The following is a 21,349-nucleotide window of genomic DNA, read 5'->3' as shown; positions in this document are numbered from 1 at the left end:
ACATGGAAATGGCAATAATGGAAAGCTGCTAACTGGACTTTGCTACAAGTCTCCTAACATAGCGGAACATGAAGCGGATGATATGCTGCAACAAATTAAAAAGGCGACAAAAACAAGTCATGGTCAAAAGTGTTGGCTCCCTTGAAATTGTTACAGAAAATGTAAAAAGTAATTCTCCCAGAAAATTATTGCAGGTACATGTTTTGTTCTACACGTTTATTTCCTTTGCATGTATTGGAAAAACACAAGAAAACAGAGAAAAAAAGGCAAATTTAACATAATTTCACACAAAACCACATAAAATAGGTCGGGCAAAATGATTGACACCTTGCCAAAATTGTGGGTAAACAACTTTGTTTCAAGCATGTGAAGCTTGTTCAAACACAATTGTGGCAAGTAACAGGTGTGGGCAATATGAAAATCACAACTAAAACCAGATAAAAAAGGGAGAAGTTGATTCAATCTTTGCATTGTGTGCATATGTGTGGCACACTAAGAATGGAGAAAACATAAAAAGGAGAAGAGAACTGTCTGAGGACTTGAGAACCAAAATTGTTGAAAAATATCAATAATTTCAAGGTTATAAATCCATCTTTAGAGATCCGGATGTTCCTCTGTCCAAGCTGCGCAACATAATCAATAAATTTACAACACATACAGTCAAATATGGTGGCGCTTCAAAGATGTTTTTGGGTTGTTTTGCTGCCTCTGGTCAGGTACCTTGACTGTGTGCAAGGCATCATGAAATCTGAAGATTAGCAAAGGATTTTGGGGCACAATGTAGTGCCTAGTGTCAGAAAGCTGGGTCTTGGGTCTTCCAGCATGACAATGACCCCAAACATACTTCAAGAAGCACCCAGAAAATGGATGGAAACAAAGTGCTGGACAGTTCTGACCAGCAATGAATCCGGATCTAAATCCCATTGAACACCTGTGGAGAGATCTTAAAATTGCTGTTTGGAGAAAAACATTAAAATTTGAAAGTCCTCAGTGGTTGATACCATCTTTTCAGTTAGCCATTAGTCAGTAAGCTTTCGAGACTACTCTGGTCTCTTCATCAAACATGGTATAACACAAAATGTGAAGAGTCACATATTTATACACAACAGGGCACAGGAATAATGCAATAGATAAGATAAGAGACTTGAAGCAGAACTATCAACATGGGAGAGGGAGAAGCAGTTGTGGCCGTAGAAATGTTTGGCCACAAGTGAATCTATTCTTTTTTTCTTTTATTGTGTGGCGATGAGAATTCATCCTTGTTTTAAGTTTTTGCCCTGTCTCCCCTACATACAGACCCCCAGTTGGACAATTGGTACATATAATTAAGTTCATTGTGATGCAGCTGAAAGTACCTGGGATCTTGTGGTCCTGATGTGAGTTGGGAATCTTTATCTTGTCCGTGGTCATTATAAATGTACAGGTTTACATTTCCAGTTGGTGAGGATGAATTTTATAAGTTTCACCACAAAGGTGAAACTATCCTCCCGGTCAGTTTGCTTTCCCTCCCAGTACCTTTTTATTCTAACAATGTTAGGTTTCTGGGAGATTATACTCGTTCCCTTTATTTGTGGTTCTCCTTAGCTTGCCTTCTTTGCCCTATATGAATGTGTTTTTGTTTCTCACTCAGAGTTTTTGTATTTTACTTCATACTTTCCTTTCTCCTTGTTGAGAGTGTGTTGCAGCCTCCCCTCTGGTTCCACAGGAGGTATGAGAAACTCCTCAATGGCTTATTAGTTAGTTAGGTGTGTGGTGGTCTTTTTAGTTGTGCAGCTAGGGCCTTTCTAGTCTCTACAGAGACTAGTTGGGTGTAGTTGCGACATTCTCCCCTGTGTGGGTTCTCTGGTGCTTATCAAGATCCGATTTCTGGTTAAAACATTTCCCACATTCTGAACATGAAAAAGGCTTCTCCCCTGTGTGAGTTCTGTGGTGAATAATAAGATTCCATTTATTTTTAAAATATTTCCCACATTCTGAACAGGAAAAAGGCTTCTTCCCTATGTGAGTTTTGTGATGTTTGGTAAGAGTTGATTTCTCTGTAAAACATTTCCCACATTCTGAACAGGAAAATGGCTTTTCTCCTGTGTGAGTTCTCTGATGGTTGATAAGAGTTGATTTCTCTGTAAAATATTTCCCACATTCTGAACATGAAAAAAGATTCTCCCCTGTGTGAGTTCTCTGATGTTTATTAAGATATGATTTGTGTCCAAAACATTTTCCACAATCTGAACATGAAAAAGGCTTCTCCCCTGTGTGAGTTCTCTGATGTTTGATAAGATTTGATTTTGTTGCAAAAGATTTCCCACATTCTGAACAGGAAAATGGCTTCTCTCCCGTGTGAGTTCTCTGATGTACAATAAGATTTGATTTCTCTGTAAAACATTTCCCACATTCTGAACAGGAAAATGGCTTCTCTCCTGTGTGAGTTCTCTGATGTGTGATAAGAGTTGATTTCTCTGTAAAACGTTTCCCACATTCTGAACAGGAAAATGGCTTCTCTCCTGTGTGAGTTCTCTGGTGCCTAAAAAGATCTGATTTCTGATTAAAACATCTTCCACACTTTGAACAAGAAAATCTATTCTCTGCTGTGTGAATTTTTTGAGGTTTAAGAAAAGACTTTTTGAGAGGAAAACTATTTCTATATTCTGAACGTGAAAATGGCTTCTTTGCTTTAGGAGCAATTCGTTTTTTAATGCTTATTTTGTGACTTTGATTTTCCTTAGTAGTCGGTAATGAATCAGAAGACAGGACCTGTTTCAAAGGATCAGATGACAGATCTTTGCTGTGAAGGAATGATGGTATATCTGGAGTAATGTCATTCATTTCAATTGTATCCTGTTGGATCTGAAAATTATCTGATTTAAAAATTGAAGATATCAGCTGTCCCTCTAATCTCCTGGTACAGACATCTGCCAAGAATAAAACCAATTATTAATTTTTAATAAAAAATCTTTGAATTTTATATTTTTTAACATTTCTACTTAAATTGTCCGTAAAAAGGCAAGTTATATAAAAAAAATTCACTTATTCACCAGAACAATGACTGTCTAATAGAAAACCTCATAGGCTGGATCAGTAAAGCGTGGTGTTCAACTGTTTTTTCATTCTGCCTCCCAAATATGGAATAAAAAGCCACCAAATGATGTTATGTAGGCAAAAAGAATACCAATAAAAACTTCTACTTATCTGACAAAAAACAAGTCTCCACTCAGATCCATCATCTGTCAGTGGAAAAACAGAGGTTTCCACATTATTAGTGGCTTAAAGGCTCTTGAAAAGCAACATGGCTTCCATAACCCAATCCAGCAATATCTGCTCTTCCAAAGTCAGATATCCTTCTCGCTTCTGAGCTTTGCAGTAGTTTATGTGCCTAAATCTCATTTATTATCCATGTATTTGACATTACTATAATGAGAAGAACCCACTTAATTGATGGTGTGTGTCTCCTGGAGCACAATCTGGGCACTATGTGTTGGGTAATGAAATTATATATTTGCAGTTTTCACTCTCCAACATCCACTGCGTGCTAATTTCCGGAAAGTGCCTGTGGAGTCAAAATAGTCACTTCTCCTATAGATTAATTCACTGAGGGTTATAATTTCCAAAATGGAGTCACTTTATGAGGATTTCTACTGCTCTGGTTTTCTGCCATTTTGTTATATTAGGGCTTCTGCAAAAGGTGTATCCCATCTCCTCTGGGACATCTACTTCTCCTCCTGCTTCGACTTGTGTGACGTCTGCTTTTGTCACCAGGCACCGTCTTATTCATTCTGCAGGCGGCGCTGGTGATGGAAGAGACGTCAGAACCAGAAGCTCTGGGCGGCGAAGGCTCTGTCCAGCCACTAAGATTAGGATTACTGGGACCAATAGTACCATCCAGTCTGGCAGTATGGGTGTATGTGCTGTCCAGCTGGAGTAATCTGCTCCCTGCTTCAGACATTTGGAGAGAACCACACCCTACTAAAGCTGAAGGCATATTGCCGGAAGCTGCCAGATACAGCCTTGTTCTCCTCTGGTTCAGTCCTCTGTGCTCAGCTCCCGGCTTGTGTATTTGTTTCCTGTTGTGACCCCGGCCCATTTACTGACTACTCGTGTCTTCTGAGTTTGTATTTTCTCTATCCTTTTGGTTCTGACCCGGCTACCTGACTATTCTTCTTCCGATCTCACTCCACAGAACAGCAGGTAACACCGTGGCCCAAGCCTAGGGATCTCTGTGTTAGTCCAGATCCATGTAGAGGGGTTAAAGGATGATGAGCAAAGTAATTTGTGTTTATGACGTAAATTTATGAAGTAATTTATGTCCTCCCTCTGTCTAAAACTGAATCTGTCAAAAACTGAACTACTCGTCTTTCCTCCCTCCACTAACCTACCTATGCCCGATATTGCCATTTCCGCTTATGGCTCAACCATTACTCCCCAGCAACAAGCCCGCTATCTTGGGGTCATTTTTGACTCCGACCTTTCCTTCACTCCTGACATCAAATTACTCGCTCGTTCATGTCATCTACACCTCAAAAACATCTCAAGAATCAGGACTTTTCTAACCTTTGACTCGGCAAAAACTCTTACTGTAGCTCTTATACATTCTCGTCTGGACTACAGCAACTCCCTCTTATTAAACTCTCCCCTCTCCAATCCGTCCTTAACGCAGCAGCCAGGATCATATTCCTCGCCAACCGCTACACCGATGCCTCTTCCCTGTGCCAGTCATTGCATTGGTTACCCATCCAATATAGAGTTCAATTTAAAATTACCACGCTTACCCACAAAGCGCTCCATGCTTCAGTACCCCCCTACATCTCCTCCCTTGTCTCAGTCTACCACCCTACACGTGGCCTCCGTTCTGCCAGTGACTTAAAACTAAAATCCTCCATAATCCGAACTTCCCACTCGTGTCTCCAAGATTTCTCGCGTGCTGCGCCAATTCTTTGAAATGCACTACCCAGGACAGTTCGATTAATTCACAATACCCACAGTTTCAAGTGGACCCTAAAAACTCATTTCTTTAGACTGGCGTATCGCCTCCACACACTATCTGTCCATCCCAGTTGTCCGTCCCAGTTTTCCCCCAAATTAAAATCTTCCTCAAGTTCAGGTTCATACCAACCATGCACATAATAGCCTCGGTCAGGGCTGCACACATACTGGCAGGCGACCAGTCCATGTATTATTTATCCTATTTAGTATATCAAGGCTGCATTATACAATATATGTACATTCTACCTTTTGTGTCTCCCCCATTTCCTCATAGACTATAAGCTTGCGAGCAGGGCCCTAACTCCTTTCAATATGAGATATGCTTATTCTGTATTGTTTGTATAATTTCCCCCTAAAATTTGTAAAGTGCTGCGGAATATGTTGGCGCTATAAAAATAAAAAAAATTATTATTATTATTAATTTGTGCAATCTGTAAACGGGTTAGATAAGGCAAGCCTATTCGTGGTGGCCATCTTTTGAGCTTCCAGGTGACCATGAACAGCGTCCCCAATACATTGTGTCTGCGAACTATTCCAGCAAGATCTGCATTCAAATAGCTAAATGGCGCTCCTGCCCTTCTTAACCTGCCATGTGCCCAGACAGTAGTGTACAACCGTATATAGGGGATTGTCAGATTCAAAAGAAGTTGGAAAATAATTTGTAAGGTCCATTTGTTTCTTATTATCCTTTATGAAGAATTCCAAAGTTATCACCACATAAAGTGATTTGAAAAATGGGGCCTGATTAGAAACACAAAACTGGCTGCAGGAAGGGGTTAAATCAGAGGATTACAAAGTCAAAAACTGACTATAGACAATAAAACATCTACTGAAATGATCAAACTCAACAGTCTTCATCAGAGAAAAATGAGTAACTAGTGGTGAAACCTCTCCGTGGTAATTGGAGTATGGGGCTCGGTGGCTCTTGGCAATCTAAACTATCGTAAGGGACAATATTTTCTGTCAGATGAGTTTCAAGAAGAAATATTAGACATTTAAAGTGAACTTTTTATAATAGTGCAGAGCTGAGGCGTCTTAAATTTAGATCTCGGGCATTTGGAAGAGGCAATGGAGACCTTTTTGAAAGACTACCAGGGAGTTACAGACTCACATAAGTGAGGCCGGCCGATCCCACCACAATGAACCTGTAAAAAAAGAAAGAATATAAAAACACTAAACCGGAGTCACACTCATTTATGGCGGACCATTGGAGCTACTATGAGTTCTGACCAGGAGAGTAGAGAATGTATTAGTGCCCCCATTTCAGGAGAGATTGTGCAGTAATCTGAATTTATTAGGATTGAAAACATAATGGAATTTATGACGTGGAGTGAATCCATGAAACCAGGGCTGGAGCCAACACATCTCCTGCAGGCGTGAATAAATGTATATTACAGCCATCAGCCACGCACAGCTTAGAGATATATCATGGCACAGGTGTAATGTTTTCTGTATAGTTTATCACAATCCTGTTTGAAGTTAGTTGGTTTAAAAAGAAATTGAACAGTCAGGATAAAGGGAAACTTTGCTGTTATTGTACAGAAATTCACACTTGTCCCTCACTGCACATTTAATGTTGTTGATCAAAAAAGTGAAGTTTGGCCAGAAAGACTGGACCAGGTCTTGTAGGGACCATATGAGCACATTCAGCAGCACAGAAGAGGGAGAAGGTAGATTCATCCAATAAGATATCAGGGATCTAGGAAGCCAACAGCATCATTACCCTCCGCTTTCTCTTAGAGGCCCATCATAATATTTTTCTTCAAGTGATTTTCTAATTTGTCAGCACATTCTACGTACGCTGTCATTTAGCTTTGTAGTTTACAGACCTGGGCAGGTAACGGTCAGCATCATCTAATCTCAGGGGGTAGGTGGATCTTCCAGGTTGTAAGTGCTATACAAAAGGGCTTTCACAATTTTCGCAAGTAATTTGAACATTTTCGGATGGAGGAGAATGCTGTCGTCTAGCGGCAAAATGGTGATCACACGATTGTGATACGGCCGGACTACACCACCGATAAAGCAGCCACAGACAGGGACTGAGAAGAATTTGTGACGACTTCTCTGTATTTAGTGGTTACTACTCACCTGGGTAGTCATATGTAGGAATCTCCTCTTTACACTGCTCATCACCCCTCACATATATCTCTGTAATATTAATATGGGTCAGATCTTCACACTGAAACAAATATTGTAAAAGTCACAAACAGACAGAGAAGTCACATCTATGATCAGCTCTAATCCTGCCATCTCCACCGTTCTCATTACACAAATATAAAACAAGACTGAACACAAGACCTTCACAGCCGTCTACACATCATAGGGGAAATCTCATGACACCTTCTCTTCAACTACCTGATGATCCTGAGGAACATTGGGATCTTCTTGTTTACAGTCCTGTGGAAGAAGAGGACGGGGACATCTCTCTGGCGTTGTCAACTTACTGGATAGATCTGGAGAAAACACATGCAAGGACTGAATTCATTCTTTACATACAGATAATTATAGGCCGTGTGGTTTTAGTCCTGTCTATTACCTGGTGATGTGAGGGGCTGGGGAACCTCCATCATGACGTCCTTGTACAGATCTTTGCGCCCTTCTAAATATTCCCACTCCTCCATGGAAAAATAGACGGCGACATCCTGACACCTTATAGGAACCTGACACATACAATGATACAGTCATCTCCCCGATCCCTTCATAGTGTTACTGTTTAATGTCCCAGCATTCCCAGCAGTGTCACCTCTCCAGTCAGCAGCTCAATCATCTTGTAGGTGAGTTCTAGGATCTTCTGGTCATTGATGTCCTCATGTATCAGGGGGTGAGGTGGAGGCCCCGTGATTAATCTCTGGTTATGGAGAGACACATTAATAAAACTCACTCCAGACATTTCCAGAGCCCTCGCCTCTCCAGTTCTGTCCATCTGTTATTCCCATATATAAGAATGATGTAATGTGACGTCATCAGAATCTCTCACCTCTCCAGTAAGCCGAAAGAGGATCTCTAGGGTGAGGTGTAATAACCTCTCCGCCATCTTGTCTCTGCCCATATCCATCTGTGATAGGTAAATCAGGAAAATTCTCTTATATAGAATATCTCCACTGAGAGGATCCGAAACTGCAGAGAGAAGATGATGAGCAGATGTAACATCATAAAAATCCTGTGTAATAATACAACTATTGGAGATAATGAGGGGAAACATATAAGGAGATTTATTATTTTACAGAATTTCGTTTTTTTTCCTTTACATCTAGTAATAAAACCTTTATATTTTAGGCCACAGACAACAAGCAGTTTCTTCCTCGGAGACTGCAGCTGAATACGTTACTCATAGACTCATCTTCCATAACGCTAATTCTCGTCTAATTTTCTGACACTGGAATTGACATTGAGAATAACCTCGGCACTCAATGGTTCTTATAGAAAACATTTTTTTTAATGCAGTCCAAAAACAAAAGTAAACGTTTCGGTTGACCTGAGGACATTGCTGCATTGACGACAATGGAGACATGGGAATGTGCCCATTTTGGGATTCTGCAAGAACCATTGTTTAGGACCTTGGTGCGCTGTGCCCAAATCGGCACATACCAGAGAGTCTGTAATATTGATTGCTCTCTTAAAACACGGTAGGAAGGGTTGTTGGAACGCAGGGATCGTGGGATAGCCAGTTTGTAAGATGTTCCTGTGTTTCCTAATGGTTTTATGTAAGATGTAGGTGAAGGGGTGGAACGTGTGAACGAAGGGGATTCTGTCCTTAGTGTTTGGACGATCAGTTCTGGAATACAACGCCTGGGGATGCAAGAAGCTAGGTGGATAGCCTCGTTCAGTGAATTTGGTTATCATTTCTTGTAACCTCTGATTGCGGATAGTTTCACTGGACACTATCTGTTTGACCCTCTGAAATTGTGATGTAGGTATAGATTTATTCATCGACATTGGATGATTGCTAGAAAAGTGTAATAGGCCATAGCGATCGGTGGGCTTGGAATAGAGGTCAGTTGTTAGGTGGCCCTGTGTATCCTTGATCCTTGGAAACTAACACTGCTTGAATCATATGTCATGGTGAAGCTCAAATCTGGCCATGCGGAGTTCAGTGTGGAGAAAAACCTCTAAAGATTCTAAGGGACCCCCCCATATGCAAAAGATGTCGTCTATGAAACGTTTCCAGAGAATGGAATGTTCTTGAAAAAGTGGATTAGAGTAGACCACCTGACTCTCGAAAGCTGACAAGAAGCAATTTGCATATTGGGGGGGCCACATTGGTGCCCATCACTGTGCCCTTCACCGAAAAGCCTTAATAGGGAGTATGACCTACTGGCCTTTATATAAGGTTTTTTTATGCTTGGAGTTTGGTTCTCATTGAACAATTGGTATAAAGAAACTTGTCACCCAGGGATCTTATGTGACCCTATGTTAAAATGTATTTTACATTTGGAAATGTGGTCTTCAATTTGAATAGGTCAATAATATACATGTTTTGATCTCCATATCCTACTCAAATATTGTCTCCTTTATTGCAGATTATTCCTCTCTGACACATTCTTGTCCACTCTCCTGGATTCTTCTCCACTCCATCAAAGGCTCTGGCTCATGCCCATGGGGTCTTATGCTCTATACTGGTGGAATGCACGTTCTCTCACTGGCACTCAAACTTCCGGCTCACTGGAAAGCATTTACACCGGCTTGTGGAACGCACAGCTTCCTGGGAGAAGCGCGTCATTTCCCGTGACATCACACGTGCACTTCCGGAGTTCACACTATACAGCCCTGTAGGATTGGCAGCGATAGGTCAGCCGCCCTCACTAATCCCGCCCCCCACCTTTAGATATCATCCTGCCCCTAACAACGCACACAGCACCAGGAACTAGCGGTGGACACCGCATTCCTCTAAACCACTACGTGCAGCACCACTTTACAGTGGGTACGGAAAGTATTCAGACCCCTTTAAATTGTTCACTCTGTTTCATTGCAGCCATTTGGTAAATTCTAAAAAGTTCATTTTTTTCTCATTAACCCCTTAATAACATCTGACGTACTAATACGCGTCTGTGCCCTGGGACTTAAGAGCCAGACCCGTATTAGTACGTCATGGCGATCGCGCGCGCACACAGGCTGTGCGGGCGCGATCGCCGCCGGGTGTCAGCTGATTGTCACAGCTGACACCCGGTACTATGTGCAGGGAGCGGTCACGCACCGCTCCCAGCACATTAACCCCCGCGATGCTGCGATCGAAGTCGATCGAAGTCGATCGCGGCATTGCGGGGGCAAGGGGAGGTGATCGCCGATACTCACCTCCTCTTCCGGCTTCCAGCGCAGTCTGCAAAGGCTTCCCGGGTGTTGCCATGACGACCCGATGTCGTCATGACAACATCCGGGTCACCAGAGAGCAGGAAGATTGCTTGGACATGCGCAGTGCATCTCCAAGCAATCTTCACACTGTGCACTTCTGACAGCCTTCATGGCATAGGGATGGTGCTCCATTCCTGTGCCATGCAGGCGATCAGAAAAAAAAAAGTGAAAGTCCCAGAGTGGGACAAAGTAATAAAGTGTATAAACTGTGTGAAAGTGGAAAAAAAAAAAAAAAAAAATGTGCAAAAATATTATAAAAAAATAAAAAAAATAATACACCAAAAATAAAAATATAATGTACCCATCAATAAATATTATTATAAAAAAAATAAAAAAAAAACAATAAAAGTACACATATTTGGTATCGCCGCGTCCGGAACAACCTGACCTATAAAACTGTCCCACTAGTTAACCCCTTCAGTGAACACGGTAAAAAAAAAAAAAAAAACACCAAGCAAAAAACAATGCTTTATCACCATACCGCCAAACAAAAAGTGGAATAACACGCGATCAAAAAGACGCATATAAATAAAAATGATACCGCTGAAAACGTCATCTCGTCCCGCAAAAAACAAGCCGCCATATAGCTCCATCAGCCGAAAAATAAAAAAGTTATAGCTCTCAGAATAAAGCGATACTAAAAAATATTTTTTTCTATAAAATAGCTTTTATTGTGTATAAGCGCCAAAACATAGAAAAATTATACAAATGTGGTACCGCTGTAAACGTACTGACCCGAAGAGTAAAGCTGCCTCATCAATTTTACCACACGCGGAACAGAATAAAAAAAAACAAAAAAAAACAATTCCTGAATTGTTGGTTTTTGTTTATTCTGCCTCCCAAAAATCGGAATAGAAAGCGATCAAAAAATGTCACGTGCCTGAAAATGGCACCAATAACAACGTCAAGTCATCCCGCAAAAAACGAGCCGTCACATGACTGTCTGCCAAAATTTGGAAAAATTATAGCTCTCAAAATATGGCGATGCAAAAACTAGATTTTACAAAAAATGCGTCTTTTAGTGTGTGACAGCTGTCAGTCATAAAAACCCCATATGATTCTGGCATTGCTGTAATCACACCGACCCGAAGAATAAAGTCGTCTAATCACTTATACCGCACAAGGAACGGCGTCAAAAATAAACTCTTGAGTTAGGATTGGGCTAGGGTTAGGGCTGGGTTTGGGGCTAGGGTTGTGCTGGGGCTAGGGTTGTGCTGGGGCTAGGGTTGTGCTAGGGTTAGGGCTGGGGTTGGGATTTTTTTCAAAAGTAAGAAAAAAAGATGACGATATGGCGACTAGTGTTGAGAGCAAGTGCTCGCTACTTGAGTTTGCATCGGGTGCTCTGGTATGCATTTAGTATCGTGGGTATTTGAGTGACATGCTCGAGTCTCTGCCCCATATGCTTCGCGGCCAAAAAACTTTACGGGGATTGCCTGCCATGCACGAGCGATCCCCGCATGTTTTTTTTTGGATGTCTAATAACCGTGAAACATGCGGAGCAGGGACTCGAGCATGTCACTCGAGCACACGCTGTACATGGTGCATACCTGAGTACCCGATGCAAACTCAAGTAGCGAGCACTTGCGCTCAAGAATAATGAAAACTTATTCAATATGATGACCTAATGTAAACAAATAATGTGCCGTACCTCTGGGTTCAAAATGTTCACTATACACCTTAATAAAATCTTTGAGGGGTATAGTTTCCAAAATGGGGACACTTGTGGGGGAGCTCCACTGTTTAGGCACATCACGGGCTCTCCAAACGCGACATGGTGTCCGCTAACAAATTGAATGGAAAATCGGCTCAAATTGTTAGCGGACGCCATGTTGCGTTTGGAGAGCCCCTGTGTGTCCAAACATTGGAGCTCCCCCACAAGTGACCCCATTTTGGAAACTAGACCCCCCAAGGCACCTATCTAGATGCATAGTGAGCACTTAGAACCCCCAGGTGCTTCACAAATTGATTCGTAAAAATGAAAAAGTGAAAATAAAACACTTTTTCATTTTTATGAATCAATTTGTGAAGCACCTGGGGTTCCAAGTGCTCACTATGAATCTAGATAGGTGCCTTGGGGGGTCTAGTTTCCAAAATGGGGTCACTTGTGGGGGAGCTCCAATGTTTGGGCACACAGGGACTCTCTAAATGCAACATGGTATCCGCTAACAAATTGAATGGAAAAATCGGCTCAAATTGTTAGCGGACACCACATTGCGTTTGGAGAGCCCCTCTGTGCCCAAACTTTGGAGCTCCCCCACAAGTGACCCCATTTTGGAAACTAGACCCCCCAAGGCACCTTTCTAGATGCATAGTGAGCACTTGGAACCCCCAGGTGCTTCACAAATTGATTCGTAAAAATGAAAAAGTGAAAATAAAACACTTTTTCATTTTTATGAATCAATTTGTGAAGCACCTGGGGTTCCAAGTGCTCACTATGAATCTAGATAGGTGCCTTGGGGGGTCTAGTTTCCAAAATGGGGTCACTTGTGGGGGAGCTCCAATGTTTGAGCACACAGGGACTCTCCAAATGCAACATGATATCCGCTAACAAATTGTCGGCTCAAATTGTTAGCGGATATCATGTTGCATTTGGAGAGTCCCTGTGTGCCCAAACATTGGAGCTCCTCCACAAGTGACCCCATTTTGGAAACTAGACCCCCCAAGGCACCTATCTAGATGCATAGTGAGCACTTGGAACCCCTAGGTGCTTCACAAATTAATTCGTAAAAATGAAAAAGTGTTTTTTTTTTCACTTTTTCATTATTACGAATCAATTTGTGAAGCACCTGGGGGTTCCAAGTGCTCACTATGCATCTAGAAAGGTGCCTTGGGGGGTCTAGTTTCCAAAATGGGGTCACTTGTGGGGGAGCTCCAAAGTTTGGGCACAGAGAAGCTCTCCAAACGCAATGTGGTGTCCGCTAACAATTTGAGCCGATTTTCCATTCAATTTGTTAGCGGATACCATGTTGCATTTAGAGAGTCCCTGTGTGCCCAAACATTGGAGCTCTCCCACAAGTGACCCCATTTTGGAAACTAGACCCCCCAAGGCACCTATCTAGATGCATAGTGAGCAGTTGGAACCCCCAGGTGCTTCACAAATTGATTCATAAAAATGAAAAAGTGTTTTTTTTTTCACTTTTTCATTGTTACGAATCAATTTGTGAAGCACCTGGGGGTTCCAAGTGCTCACTATGCATCTAGATAGGTGCCTTGGGGGGTCTAGTTTCCAAAATGGGGTCACTTGTGGGGGAGCTCCAATGTTTGGGCACACAGCAGCTCTCCAAACGCAACATGGTGTCGCTAACAATTTGAGCCAATTTTGCGTTAAATTTGTTAGCGGACACCATGTTGCATTTAGAGAGCCGCTGTGTGCCCAAATATTGGAGCTCCCCCACAAGTGACCCCATTTTGGAAACTAGACCACCCAAGGCACCTATCTAGATGCATAGTGAGCACTTGGAACCCTCAGGTGCTTCACAAATTGATTCATACAAATGAAAAAGTGTTTTTTTTTTCACTTTTTCATTGTTACGAATCAATTTGTGAAGCACCTGGGGGTTCCAAGTGCTCACTATGCATCTAGATAGGTGCCTTGGGGGGTCTAGTTTCCAAAATGGGGTCACTTGTGGGGGAGCTCCAATGTTTGGGCACACAGGGACTCTCTAAATGCAACATGGTGTCCTCTAACAAATTTAACGGAAAATCGGCTCAAATTGTTAGCGACACCATGTTGCGTTTGGAGAGCCGCTGTGTGCCCAAACATTGGAGCTCCCCCACAAGTGACCCCATTTTGGAAACTAGACCCCCCAAGGCACCTATCTAGATGCATTGTGAGCACTTGGAACACTCAGGTGCTTCACAAATTGATTCATAAAAATGAAAAAGTGTTTTTTTTTTTCACTTTTTCATTGTTACGAATCAATTTGTGAAGCACCTGGGGGTTCCAAGTGCTCACTATGCATCTAGATAGGTGCCTTGGGGGGTCTAGTTTCCAAAATGGGGTCACTTGTGGGGGAGCTCCAATGTTTGGGCACACAGCAGCTCTCCAAACGCAACATGGTGTCGCTAACAATTTGAGCCAATTTTGCGTTAAATTTGTTAGCGGACACCATGTTGCATTTAGAGAGCCGCTGTGTGCCCAAATATTGGAGCTCCCCCACAAGTGACCCCATTTTGGAAACTAGACCACCCAAGGCACCTATCTAGATGCATAGTGAGCACTTGGAACCCTCAGGTGCTTCACAAATTGATTCATACAAATGAAAAAGTGTTTTTTTTTTCACTTTTTCATTGTTACGAATCAATTTGTGAAGCACCTGGGGGTTCCAAGTGCTCACTATGCATCTAGATAGGTGCCTTGGGGGGTCTAGTTTCCAAAATGGGGTCACTTGTGGGGGAGCTCCAATGTTTGGGCACACAGGGACTCTCTAAATGCAACATGGTGTCCTCTAACAAATTTAACGGAAAATCGGCTCAAATTGTTAGCGACACCATGTTGCGTTTGGAGAGCCGCTGTGTGCCCAAACATTGGAGCTCCCCCACAAGTGACCCCATTTTGGAAACTAGACCCCCCAAGGCACCTATCTAGATGCATTGTGAGCACTTGGAACACTCAGGTGCTTCACAAATTGATTCATAAAAATGAAAAAGTGTTTTTTTTTTTCACTTTTTCATTGTTACGAATCAATTTGTGAAGCACCTGGGGGTTCCAAGTGCTCACTATGCATCTAGAAAGGTGCCTTGGGGGGTCTAGTTTCCAAAATGGGGTCACTTGTGGGGGAGCTCCAAAGTTTGGGCACACATGGGCTCTCCAAACACAACATGGCGTCCGCTAATTATTCAAGCAAATTTTACAATCAAAAAGTCAAATAGCGCTCCTTCCCTTCCGAGCCCTGCCGTGCGCCCAAACAGTATTTTTTCCCCAAATATTGGGTATCTGCGTGCCCAGGGGAAATTGCACAACAAATTTTGGGGTCCATTTTTTCTTGTTACCCCTGTGAAAATAAAAAAAATTGGGTCTAAATTAACATTTTTGTGAAAAAAGTTAAATGTTAATTTTTTTCTTCCACATTCAAAAAATTCCTGTGAAGCACCTGAAGGGTTAATAAAGTTCTTGAATGTGGTTTTGAGCACCTTGAGGGGTGCAGTTTTTAGAATGGTGTCACTTTTGGGTATTTTCTGTCATAAAGACCTCTCAAAGTGACTTCAAATGTGATGTGGTCCCTAAAAAAATGGTTTTGTAAATTTTGTTGGAAAAATGAGAAATCGCTGGTCAACTTTTAACCCTTATAGCTCCCTAACAAAAAAAAATTTTGGTTCCAAAATTGTGCTGATGTAAAGTAGACATGTGGGAAATGTTATTTATTAACTCTTTTGTGTGACATATCGCTCTGATTTCAGGGCTTAAAAATTCTAATTTTGAAAATTGCAAAATTTTCAAAATTTTCGCCAAATTTCCGTTTTTTTCACAAATAAACGCAAGTGATATCGAAGAAATTTTTCCACAATCATGAAGTACAATATGTCACGAAAAAACAATCTCAGAATCAGGGGGATCCGTTGAAGCGTTCGAGAGTAATTACCTCATAAAGTGACAGTGGTCAGAATTGTAAAAATTGGCCCGGTCATTAACGTGCAAACCACCCGCGGGGCTTAAGGGGTTAATGTACACTTTGCACCCCATCTTGACTGAAAAAAAAACAAATGTAGATTTTTTTTTAAATTTATTAAAAAAGAAAAACTGAAATATCACAAGGTCATAAGTATTCAGACCCTTTGCTCAGACACTCATATTTAAATCACATGCTGTCCATTTCCTTGTGATCCTTCTTGAAATGGTTCTACTCCTTCATAGGAGTCCAACTGTGTTTAATTAACCTGATAGGACTTCATTTGGAAAGGCACACACCTGTCTATATAAGACCTCACAGATCACATCAGACCAAATGAGAATCATGAGCTCAAAGGAACTGCCCAAGGAGCTCAGAGACAGAATTGTGGCAAGGCACAGATCTAGCCAAGGTTACAAAAGAATTTCTGCATTACTCAAGGTTCACAGTGGCCTCCATAATCCTTAAATGGAAGAGGTTTGGGACCATCAGAAGCCTTCCTAGACCTGGCCGTTCAGCCAAACTGACCAAACGTGGGAGAAGAGCCTCGGTGAGAGAGGTAAAGAATAACCCCAAAATCACTGTGGCTCAGCTCCAGAGATGCAGTAGGGAGATGGGAGAAATTTCCACAAAGTCTGGGGTGCAGAGTGTACTTTAATGAGAAACAAAATGAACTGTTTAGAATTTACCAAATGGCTGCAATGAAACAAAGAGTGAGAAAAATTTAAAGGGGTCTGAATACTTTCCGTACCCACTGTATATAGAATGGAGCCGGTCTACAATAATGTACTGCGTCTGCGCTACTTCTCATGAGCTAGAAGTCCGATAATGTCCATCCCCTAGTGTGCATGTGTTTACACTGAAACGCCAGATAAACTGATTCCCATCGTGCCAGTAGTACCCGGGACTGCGTATGCCCGTAGTTGTGTTACACGCTGAAGCACATCTAGAATCATTCTGAGACTGCGCATGTCCATAAGCATGAGTTCCACGCTGAAGCGCAAAATGGATTTGGATTGCATTTCACCAATATAGAAAAGTCCTGTCTCTGAGGTCAGCGTCATGGGAGACTAAAAACAAGTACTGCACATCCTCCCATCATGCAATAGGCATGTAGATCTACTTTATCACTACATAAAATATGGGATGATGGCCAAAGTATATTCCTAAATGGTCAAATTTGACCCCTATTACACAATTAGAAATACACAAGGAACCCAAACTTGTTAGTTACTTAATAGTATAAGTGGGATATAACTGATAAGAAATAATTCTGATATAGAAACTCAGATATCTCGATGAAGTACAACAATATGTGAACCCCATTCACAGGGAACAATGAATGAACAATGACAGTAGCAATGAATAGAGTATAAAATCCAAAAATGTAACCCAGAATGGGGCTGTATTCACACAAAACAGGCATAGGAAATTTGCTCATTCAGTCCCTTAGGGTCTAGTGAATCCAATCTGGAAATCCACTCACTTTCCTTTTTGAGGATACATCTATTGAGATCACCCCCTCTCACATTGGGTTTAAACTCAATGATACAAAAGGAGATGTCTCCGGTTTCAACTCGATGTACACTGTTCATGTGTCTCGCTAATGGGGTGTCCCGACCTTGGCATATATCGCCCAGATGCTACCCCACCTTACTCCTAGATTCCCTCTTGACCTTGCCTACATAATCTAGGGGCAGGTGCATGTGGCCATATATACAAGTCCCGAGGTTTTACAGTTGGAATAATCCCTCTGAACAATGGTTTTACCAGTAGAGGAACAAGATTTACATGGTCTCATCCAATTACACGTACAACATTCTCCACATCTAAAGAAACCGTAGACTCTTCTATCTAGCCAAGTCCCTTTGGTTTTTTATAGACACTATGCACTAAATGGTCCCTAACTGACTGACCAATTCTGAAAGTTATTGTGGGAGTAGATCACACAGCACCCTCAGGTCCGCGTCAGCCACAAGTACATCCTAGTGTTTTCTGAGGATATTAAAGATACCGTTACTCAGTTTCTATTACCCTTGTTATCCCATCTTTTTCTTGCTCTCTTGGTTAGGTATGGAGGATTGTCTGTCTCTCCTGTTTTTCTGCAAACAATCGTGCGGAATCTAAACTGTACTGTGGGTACCTTTTTCCATGAATCTGGTGTTAATGTCTATTGTCTGTATAATAAAATCTGTGACATTAGAACAGTTCCTTCTCAACTGTAAAAATTGGCCCTTGGGTATTCTCTTTTTCAGTGGTGGCTATCCCATTTCAATAGTTTATTAGCGCTTGTAGGTTTATGGTAGATGAGTGTCCCTAGGGTCCCATCTCGTTATTTCTAGATTAGTACATCCAGGAAAGGCAACTGGTAATAATTAAACTCAGATGTAAATCTAAGGCCATCGCTATTGATATTGAGTTCCCTGACAAATGCAAGAAACTGTTCACTCTTCCTTGACCAGATGATAAAAATGTGGTCAATATATCTATACTGTACCCCAATATATGGATGTCATCACTTATGATCATCCCTGAATATTGTGGTTTCCTCCCACCAGCCCAGGAAGAGGTTATCATACGAGGGGGCACAGGGGCTCCCCATCGCAGTACCCCTGAGCTGGTGGAAGTACTTCCTGTCAAAAAGAAAGAAGTTAAGAGTAAGAGTGAATTTTAGAAGATCCTCCATGAAGTCATTATGTCTGCTACACTCTATTGATCTCGATTTCAAGAAATGTCTTACTCCTCTGATATCATCCTCGTGCGGTATATTACTGTACAAAGCCTCGATATCTAGTAAGGCCTGCTCCCCTACATGCAAGTATACATGTAGGAGAGCAGGCAGAAGGAAACCCATTTTCCAGAAGAATCATTCCAAGTGCAGGACCTCAGGCACTACTGCGGGAACATTATACTGTGTGGGGGCATCATACATACTGCATAAGGGGCATAATGGGGGCATCATACATCCTGCATAAGGGGCATAATGGGGGCATTACACTGTGTGGGGGCATCATACATCCTGTATAAGGGGCATAATGGGGGCATTACACTGTGTGGGGGCATCATACATCCTGCATAAGGGGCATAATGGGGGCATTACACTGTGTGGGGGCATCATACATCCTGTATAAGGGGCATACTGGGGGAATTACACTGTGTGGGGGCATCATACATCCTGTATAAGGGGCATTACACTGTGTGGGGGCATCATACATACTGCATAAGGGGCATAATGGGGGCATTACACTGTGTGGGGGCATCATACATACTGCATAAGGGGCATAATGGGGGCATTACACTGTGTGGCGGCATCATACATCCTGCATAAGGGGCATAATGGGGGCATTACACTGTGTGGGGGGCATCATACATACTGCATAAGGGGCATAATGGGGCATTACACTGTGGGGGGATCATACATCCTGCATAAGGGGCATAATGGGGGCATTACACTGTGTGGCGGCATCATACATCCTGCATAAGGGGCATAATGGGGGCATTACACTGTGTGGGGGGCATCATACATCCTGCATAAGGGGCATAATGGGGCATTACACTGTGGGGGGATCATACATCCTGCATAAGGGGCATAATGGGGGCATTACACTGTGTGGGGGCATCATACATACTGCATAAGGGGCATAATGGGGGCATTACACTGTGGGGCATCATACATACTGTATAAGGGGCATAATGGGGGCATTACACTGTGTGGGGCATCATACATCCTGTATAAGGGGCATAATGGGGGCATTACACTGTGTGGGGGGGCATCATACATCCTGCATAAGGGGCATTACACCGTGGGGCCAGTAAAGGGGTCCTGTTCTATGAGAACAATACGTTTCCTCCCTTCCTGTCTCCATAGTTGGGTCGTATGTATCTATTACAGGAAACAGAACAAAAACCTTATGATTCTTATAAAGGGGCAACACAAGACCCCAAAAGAGTCTCCGTGCTGAAGGGGTTAATGCCCCCTGCGCCCAGTAATGGGGTCTCCACATACCTCCACCTGCAGAGCCGCCACCACATATATGGCTGCTCTGTGCGCACAGGAGCTGTGATGAGGTCACAGGAGGGGAGGAGTCAGAGGTCACATGATCAGGGGCCTCAGTGGATGCAGGACTCTGCTGTGCTGGTTGTCATGGTGCTGGATGAGCTGAAGTTTATGTGTGGGGTCAGGAGGGGTTTACAGTGTGGATGTAGCAGAGCCGTGTGTGTACAAGGTGTACGGAGCAGAGCCGCGTGTGTACGAGGTGTACGGAGCAGAGCCGCGTGTGTACGAGGTGTACGGAGCGGAGCCGCGTGTGTACGAGGTGTACGGAGCAGAGCCGCGCGCGTACGAGGTGTACGGAGCAGAGCCGCGCGTGTACGAGGTGTACGGAGCGGAGCCGCGCGTGTACGAGGCGTACGGAGCGGAGCCGCGTGTGTACGAGGTGTACGGAGCAGAGCCGCGTGTGTACGAGGTGTACGGAGCGGAGCCGCGCGTGTACGAGGTGTACGGAGCGGAGCCGCCTGTGTACGAGGTGTACGGAGCGGAGCCGCCTGTGTACGAGGTGTACGGAGCGGAGCCGCCTGTGTACGAGGTGTACGGAGCAGAGCCGCGTGTGTACGGAGCGGAGCCGGGTGTGTACGAGGCGTACGGAGCAGAGCCACGTGTGTACGAGGCGTACGGAGCGGAGCCGGGCGTGTACGAGGCGTACGGAGCGGAGCCGGGCGTGTACGAGGCGTACGGAGCGGAGCCGGGCGTGTTCGAGGCGTACGGAGCGGAGCCGGGCGTGCACGAGGCGTACGGAGCAGAGCCGGGCGTGCACGAGGCGTACGGAGCGGAGCCGGGCGTGCACGAGGCGTACGGAGCGGAGCCGGGCGTGCACGAGGCGTACGGAGCGGAGCCGGGCGTGTACGAGGCGTGCGGAGCGGAGCCGGGCGTGTACGAGGCGTGCGGAGCCGGGCGTGCACGAGGCGTGCGGATCGGAGCCGGGCGTGCACGAGGCGTACGGAGCGGAGCCGCGTGTGTACGAGGCGTGCGGAGCGGAGCCGCGTGTGTACGAGGCGTGCGGAGCCGGGTGTACGAGGCGTACGGAGCGGAGCCGGGTGTGCACGAGGCGTACGGAGCGGAGCCGCGTGTGTACGAGGCGTGCGGAGCGGAGCCGGGCGTGTACGAGGCGTACGGAGCGGAGCCGGGCGTGTTCGAGGCGTACGGAGCGGAGCCGGGTGTGCACGAGGCATACGGAGCGGAGCCGCGCGTGCGCGAGGCGTGCGGAGCGGAGCCGGGTGTGCACGAGGCATACGGAGCGGAGCCGCGCGTGCGCGAGGCGTGCGGAGCGGAGCCGGGCGTGTACGAGGCGTGCGGAGCGGATGCTGCCCCTCTCCAGGAGCGATCACAGCAGCACGGCATGAGACTTTCTTGTACT

General features: G+C 44.0%; 1 protein-coding gene across 1 annotated transcript; it reads right to left on the bottom strand.

The window, feature by feature from the left end:
- Positions 1 to 201: 201 nt before the first annotated feature.
- LOC141191551 (uncharacterized) lies at positions 202 to 20,017 on the bottom strand. Its single transcript, XM_073661454.1, has 7 exons — positions 19,942 to 20,017; positions 7,955 to 8,094; positions 7,721 to 7,825; positions 7,514 to 7,637; positions 7,333 to 7,430; positions 7,066 to 7,156; positions 202 to 2,909 (listed from the first exon to the last, which is right to left on the bottom strand). Exons 2-7 carry the CDS (start codon positions 8,030 to 8,032, stop codon positions 1,801 to 1,803), a joined length of 1,605 nt encoding a protein of 534 aa, XP_073517555.1. The 5' UTR covers positions 8,033 to 8,094; positions 19,942 to 20,017; the 3' UTR covers positions 202 to 1,800.
- Positions 20,018 to 21,349: the final 1,332 nt, after the last annotated feature.

The sequence above is a fragment of the Phyllobates terribilis genome, unplaced genomic scaffold (genome assembly GCF_046119375.1).
Source record: "Phyllobates terribilis strain yellow unplaced genomic scaffold, ASM4611937v1 Scaffold_47__1_contigs__length_9908305, whole genome shotgun sequence".
Taxonomy (NCBI): Eukaryota; Metazoa; Chordata; class Amphibia; order Anura; family Dendrobatidae; genus Phyllobates; species Phyllobates terribilis.
Note: the sequence above shows the minus strand (reverse complement) of the source record. Positions and strands in the feature narration are given on the sequence as shown.